The sequence below is a fragment of the Triticum aestivum genome, chromosome 3A (assembly GCF_018294505.1).
Source record: "Triticum aestivum cultivar Chinese Spring chromosome 3A, IWGSC CS RefSeq v2.1, whole genome shotgun sequence".
NCBI classification, from domain to species: domain Eukaryota; kingdom Viridiplantae; phylum Streptophyta; class Magnoliopsida; order Poales; family Poaceae; genus Triticum; species Triticum aestivum.
This window is the reverse complement of record NC_057800.1, coordinates 75522007-75529210: the sequence shown is the minus strand read 5'-3', so window position 1 is coordinate 75529210 and position 7204 is coordinate 75522007. Positions and strand designations below refer to the sequence as shown.

At 45.4% G+C, this 7204-nt stretch overlaps 1 protein-coding gene across 2 annotated transcripts; it reads left to right on the top strand.

Moving 5' to 3' along the window:
* Positions 1-1678: 1678 nt before the first annotated feature.
* Positions 1679-6038, top strand: LOC123060389 (2-oxoglutarate-Fe(II) type oxidoreductase hxnY). 2 transcript variants are annotated; one of them, XM_044483088.1, is made up of 11 exons: positions 1679-2114; positions 3462-3657; positions 3791-3889; positions 4115-4166; positions 4441-4562; positions 4658-4758; positions 4840-4898; positions 5015-5071; positions 5240-5285; positions 5516-5595; positions 5707-6038. In XM_044483088.1, the coding sequence occupies exons 1-11, from the start codon at positions 2028-2030 to the stop codon at positions 5795-5797; spliced, it is 990 nt and encodes a 329-aa protein (XP_044339023.1). In that variant the 5' UTR covers positions 1679-2027; the 3' UTR covers positions 5798-6038. The 2 variants fall into 2 exon arrangements, with proteins under 2 accessions (XP_044339023.1, XP_044339022.1); XM_044483087.1 differs by having other exon boundaries at positions 4441-4577.
* Positions 6039-7204: the final 1166 nt, after the last annotated feature.

The window sequence follows — 7204 nt, the reverse complement described above, 5'->3', positions numbered from 1 at the left end:
GATAAAAATACACAACTCCTAGGCTACGCCTTCAAGAAGGAATCACCGCACGTGCGTTGATGATGGTGAGTCCATCACAAGGTTGAACTCCGGATTCTCATCCCCAAAGGCAAGCTTCAATCCACCACCTTCAACAAAGACACGACACAGGCGCGCGATGACATAGCCCGATCTGAGATCTTGTGTTTTCACCGGAGTGCATAAAATCATCGTTGAAGCCTCCTATACCATCCGCCCTTATCAGTCTACCGACACCTCAATAGCTGGATACCTCTAGAAAAGACAATGGAAGATAAGGACGTCCCATACCACCTGCCTCCCGCTACTGCCGCACCACCTTCAATCCAACAATAACACGCTAAACATGAGCCCTCCACCAGAGCCACCGTGCATCACCTGCCGATAGCAAGCATGACTTGACGTCTCCACATAAGATGTCGTGCGTAACATCCACCGGTAGCGCATCGACCGGTGGCTTCGCCTGCCGCCAACAGGCACTGCCTGACAACTCCGAAAGAATCACATGTGTCACCTGCCGAGTCGCATCGAATCCAGTATGTTGATGAAGGGGACGTCCTATACGCCACTAGCCTCAGAAGGCCGTCACCACCTTGAGATTCAGACTCCGAGCCGCTCACACGACCCCGGAGTCCGCTGCCGTTGATGAAGAGGGGACGCCGCCCCGATTCCGGGTGCTACAAGGAGCACGCACCGTCGCGCCAGCCACTATCGTCATTCATACAACGCCAACCGTCGTCGGAATCCCGCATCAAGCGTCATCGATGCCGGAGGAAGCTCTGACCGCCACGCACGTCCTGTGGCGAGCACAAAAACGAGATCCCAAGATCCGCCGCCACAAGGACCCACCACCTGGCCCTTCAGCCGCGACGAAGGGGACGCCACCACCACTATGGCCGGATCCGGGCCAGCCGTCGCCTTCGCCATCACCAAGAACGGATCCGGGGCGGACGTCACCGCTGCCACCGCCACCGGCCACGCCCAGCCTAACTCCACCCGCGCCGCCGTGCCTTGGATCAACATGACTCCATCCCTGAAGCCGTCGTCTCGCGCCGCACGGCATCGAGCGAGGAGAGGAGAGATCCCCGCCGCCGCCTACGCCAACTAGATCGGCGACTGCGAGGGAGGGAGCTGGAGGAGGCCTAGCCCCGGCCGCGACTAGGGTTTGCCCCCTCGGTCGCTCGCGGGAGCGACGCGAGGGGGTGCGCCTTTTGCGGTGATTTACATGCGTAAAATTAATATAGGTGCGGCAGGGAAACGGTTACTTGGTTGAGATATGTGGATGTCGAGAGAAAAATATAAGGACCTGTCTGGATGCGTCCGCGAATGTGCTCGGACGCGTCCGCTGATGTATAGGGAGTCGGATTTGGCAAGTCCGATTATAGATGCTCTCATGAAGAGCCGGAAGAACACGGTGGAGATGGGGGCGATATGGCTTGCATCCCGAATGATGAAGCCAAGGCGAACACGAAGATGATTGCCGGCCCTTTTGGGATTCCCTTTGACCCGTCCTCTTGGAGTGAACGAAAGACCAAGGAAAATTCGCTGCCATCATACGCGACCCACCCATCCATCCACCCCACATGCGATTAGATTCGGATGACATCAATCAACACCAACAAAAGCATATAAAGTGCTCAAAGGCAGACCACACCAACGCACAACGAAAAATAAATAGAAGTCCATACAGAGAGGAATCGCGCATTGTTTTTTCCTGGTCCAGAGACCCAGGCCGCCCGCAGCCACCAGAGATCGCCTCCGCTTTCGTGCCCCTCGCGAACCTCCTTCCAAATTCCACCAACCTCGAGCCTCCGCCCCTATATATCGCCCCCCGGCGCCAATTCGGCGATCCACCAGCCACCTCTGACTCTGAGCGCATCCAACAAAGGAGTCGCGTCACAGTCTACGCTAGCGGCCACGAATCGGGGCGGCGGCGCGCTGCGAGAAAGAGCGGAGCAGGCAGCCGCAGGGGATCAGGCTGGTGGTGGGGAAAGCGTAGCGGCGGCGGCATGGAGAGCTCGACCTCGAGGACGAGCCTGAATTGCATCAGCCTGGCGGACCCCGACATCCAGAGATCGGTGGCGCTCCTCAAGCAGGTTCGTTTCTTGATAATCGAAAAGAATTTTTGTTCCATGGGCGCATGAACAGCGGAAAGCTGGTTAGCTTTCTTTCTCCAGAAAAGAGTCGGCCACGGCTCAATTATGTGCCACCTTTTTTGGGGTTATTTAGCTGTATGCGGAGTTTATTTCGTACAAGCATGCTCGTCAATTTTCTAAAGAGAAAGCCTGTAAGATGGTGGGAAAGTGCGAGGCTGGGTTGCAATCATTATAGAAGAGGAAGACAAAAGTGGTTACAGTTGGTGCATAAAAGTTCAGCAAAAAGCAATGAACTCGGCCTCTGCTTATTTCAGTAGTATAGTTATTATTTATTAAACACACTAGTAGTATTGAATGGTACTTACTCTGTGAAGAAATATAAGAGCGTTTAGATCACTACTTTAGATCACTAACACACTAGAAATATAAGAGCGTTTAGATCACCACTTTAGTGATCTAAACGCTCTTATATTTCTTTACGGAGGGAGTACTTGTCATTTGCCAGTTGTTGCTTTGACCTCGTACATGGTCTGTGTAGAGCATTCTGTGTTCAGAAAACAAGGATCGTTAAGGGGTAGTGACCGAGAGTGACGCCATCTTACAGTTTGTTAAGGTTTATTGTGTTTCAAGAAAAGTGCAATTTTGTCCCCAAGGACGTGGACGGCATTTAAATTTCTATTTATTGTATTGAGTGGAATCTTAGAAATGTGCAGGGGGGAGGCTTGCCTCATATAATCCTTCCCCTAGACCCCACCCTGCTGGTGTGGGAGCTTCTAGCACGGGGTCTGTTCTTTTAGGTGGAGTCTTAGAAACACACATACAAACTATTTGCAGTAGCCAACATTTTCAAATAGAATCCTGATTATGCCAGCCTTGACCTCTTGCATATATTCTGAAAAGGGACATGTGTGCTTGTTATTTTGAGAAGATGTCAACTGTAAGACATCAGTTCAGTCAGTATTACTGAATTTCTAGTTCCTAGAAGTAGATAGCTAAAGTAATCCATGCAGTAAAGATTTCATTTTGGGAATAATAATTTTCTACTTGTATGGTCAATTAATTTCCAATACCATTTTATATGTGCCATGTTTTCTTGCCGCTTACTCCCTTAAATAGCTAAGTTTACTCACCATCCTCTAAAATTCCAGCCATCGCAAACTATGGGCTTGCTCCATTATTGCATTGCATATCAGGCAGTGCAAGAAATGGACCACTAAGAATGCCATGATGCAACCTTCTTTTATATTTAAGTACTGAAAACATGGTTAATGTGCTGGAAGCTCTGTTTCTTCTAATAGTTTTGGACCATATTGTTCCGTAAACAAATGCTCCGTATTTTTTTCTTAGGCATGCTTGGATTCAGGCTTCTTCTATGTGCTGGATCATGGGATAAGCCAGGAATTCATGGACGAGGTTTTTGCCGAAAGTAAGAAGTTCTTTGAACTTCCGAACAGTGAGAAAATGAAGCTTCTCCGAAATGAGAAGAATCGAGGGTATACACCTGTGCTAGATGAGATTCTTGATCCAGAAAACCAAGTGAATGGTACACTATCGACTTCCACATGTGTTGCTACTTGCTACACTTAAGCTCACCTTTCTTGAGTCACCAGCATCATACAAGCAAACATCACTGCAAGAGGGGTTTCTTACAATTGACACTTATGTCCCCTCTTTAGGTGACTACAAGGAAGGGTATTATATTGGTGTTGAGGTACCTGCAGATGACCCACAGTCAAATAAGCCATTTTATGGTCCAAACCAGTGGCCTTCCGAAGGTAATTTATCTCTGTTGTCAAGTACTTTTTTTTACTAAAGCACCTCTTCCGAAAACTGAATAATCAATCAATAGCAAGACATCTGCAATTATGCTTGTAGCTAGTAATATGCTAATGGACTGTGGGTTCTATTAACATTGTACCGTTGGTGTTTGGCACCTAAAAGTAACTCTTACATGGTCCTTTTTACTTACTTCACATGTAATTCTCTTATTGCTCTCACAGAAGTTTTGCCCAAATGGAGGGAGGTGATGGAGCAATATCACAGGGAAGCATTGTAAGTAGAAACCTAATTTATATTGCTTGGTTTTAAATTTAACATTTCAAAGTGGTAAATGATTATCCATAAAGTTGGAACTGACTGAATGTGAATGAGTAAGTAGCATGCATGAGTCATGTAAACCTGTGTTTGCAGTCAAAGAAAATAGCTTCCAAGTATTCATGCAAATGCCCTTTTTGGATTTTTGTTGTAGCCTCTAGTGAATGAGGTTTTATTTATTGGATCAGAGGTGAACTCTATTCTTAGTTGGCCTGCTTTCTATTGGTTTCAGGAGAGTGGCCAAATCAGTTGCAAGGATCATTGCTCTTGCTTTGAACCTAGATGCGGACTTCTTTGATAGACCTGAAATGCTTGGCGATTCGATAGCCACATTAAGGCTCCTGCACTATGAAGGTGGACAAAAAACAGGTCATGCCTTCGTGTCAAATGATATTTATCCAGCATGAATCATGATGAATTCTTCCATTTGATGTTATTTTTGTCATCAGGTCAAGTGTCGAATCCTTCTAAGGGAGTTTATGGAGCTGGTGCACATTCGGATTATGGCCTGATCACTCTCTTAGCAACTGATGATGTAGTTGGTCTCCAAGTAAAGCATCTTGAAACATGGCCTTTTCTTGTATTTGTTTTTACATTTTCTTAACTGGGATTTGCCATCCGGATTCTGCAGATATGCAAGGACAGGAATGCTCAGCCTCAAGTATGGGAATATGTTGCTCCTGTGAAAGGGTTAGCCTGTTAACCTGATTAGATTTATGTCTCGTTCTTGATTGATGGTAACGGCGTGAAATTTACCTGTTAATCATAAGTTAAAAACCCTCACCCTTTTGGTCTTTGTTTCGCAGCGGCTTTATTGTCAATCTTGGTGATATGCTCGAACGCTGGAGTAACTCCATTTTCAGGTTTGTGAATCTATGTCAGTGTATTCTTAGTTCATATTGTCATTTCAATATTGTGCTTGCAGATCAAACTGTGTATTCAGGGTAACTTGGATGACATAAATGGCTTTTGTGGTTTGGTTATTATTTTTATACTTACTTACGATACAATAATCATTTTCACAATTGTAGGTCCACTTTACATCGAGTGGTCCTTGATGGACAAGAGCGTTACTCTGTAAGTTTGTTCTCTTGTGTAAATATGTGAAAATCATCTATATCCGTGTGTGTGACAAACGCTGTACCAGTGAAAGCAAGTACTAGTTGACCTACTGTGTCATCTTTGTTCATGCAATTAATAACATAAAGCTCCTTTTAAAAAAAATTATATATGCTCCAAGACAAACCCAGAATTATACCATAAAAAGGTTGATTTTAATCGTGCTGTTTCTTTCTTTCTTGTAACAGATTGCCTTTTTCGTGGAACCAAGCCACGACTGCGTAGTCGAGTGCCTGCCAACCTGCAAATCCGAGACGAATCCTCCAAAGTAAGTTTTAAATCCTACTACCAACAATGACTAAAGTTGATCACTTATCCATCTCATCAGCCATGACATACACACAAAGCCTAAACTTTTGCGATCTCGCTGTCTGATCAGGTTCCCCCCAATCACTTGCTCGGCGTACCTATCTCAGCGCTACAAGGACACACACGCAGATCTGAGCACTTACAGCGACGGCAAAGCCTGAAAGAAGAAGCTCTGGTTTTTGCCCTGTCCCCCTTTTTTTGCCTTCCCATCTATCTAGTATGACGTGTAATGTTGCAAGTGGCAATAAGAATGCCCTTAGGATGGAGGATGGTAATGTTGTACTGCTAATGTGCTAATATCAGTGTAACCATAGCTGTGGAGATGTCATTCATTGTTCATGTGGACATGAACAATGGTTGCCTTCTTTCTGAATGTGTACAAGTTCCGAAGTTTATTGCTCACCGTGGCCTTGTCTTTCTGAGTTTTTGGGATGATAATCTGGGTGTCTACATCAGCATCATACCTCTCTTTCTGAGTTTCTGGGATGATAATCTTGGCGTCTACATCAGCATTATACCATACCATTTTTGTGAAGATGTCGTACTACTGAGGGTATGTCAGAAATCAACACAGATCGTCCGAGTGTGCGGACACACCCAACACTCGGTAGACACGGCAGGGTTTTCCTTCCCGTGTGGCTTTGGACGGTGATGCCCGTGGTGCAAGTTGTACTTTTCAGCAAACTGAAAAATGTACTTTTCTAAATGGATGAAGTCTTAAAGAATATCTAGAAAGAGCAGCTAGTTGACGAGCGCTCCTTCGGGAGCCTCACAACCATTAGCGTCACTTGACACACTCTCCGCCGTCGCCACGTGTCGCGTTCTAGACGCTTCCTTTGAATTTTTTTTCTTGCATGCGTTTTCAGCTTTTTAAATAGTTTCTCCCAGGTTTTTTCGACGAGTTGGTTTTTCATCAGTCTTCCTTAGCTTTTGAAAAAAAATGCGCGAAGAAATGCATTTTCTTTTTCTTTTCTTCCGCAAGAGGCACGGTTTGCTTTCGCGAGAGGCACAGCCATGCCTCTCGAAAACCAAAAAACTCGTTATTTTTTTCCTACCATCAGAGGCACGGTTTTGCTTCCCTGAGAGGCATGACCGTGCCTTTGAAAAATGAAAAAAACATTTTTTGTATTTTTCTTCTTTCGTGAGAGGCACGGTTTTGCTTCCGCGAGACGCATGGTTGTGCTCATGCCTCTCGAAAACGAAAACAATACGTGTTTTTTGTTTTTGTTTCTTCCGCTAGAGGCACGGTTGTGATTTCGTGACCGTGCCTCTTTTAGGAAAGGAAAAAAAACGTGCTCCCGGTTAGGTTATTTCGTTCATTTTTTTGTGAAAAAAAGTCCATCAAAAGATATAAAGATGGGATCTAGTTTTGAAGATCTCGAGATCTCGACACGAGGAATCCAATGGTGAAAATGGTTCGAGATTTGGACACGCGGTTTAAGAGATAAAATGTTTTGAATAAACGGATCCACGAAAAAAGAAAAAAAAACTTCCAGATTACGACAAGTGGCGTACTTTGTCGTAACCTCGGAAGGCGAGAGTGATCTTTGTAAGGAATATTTCTCAAT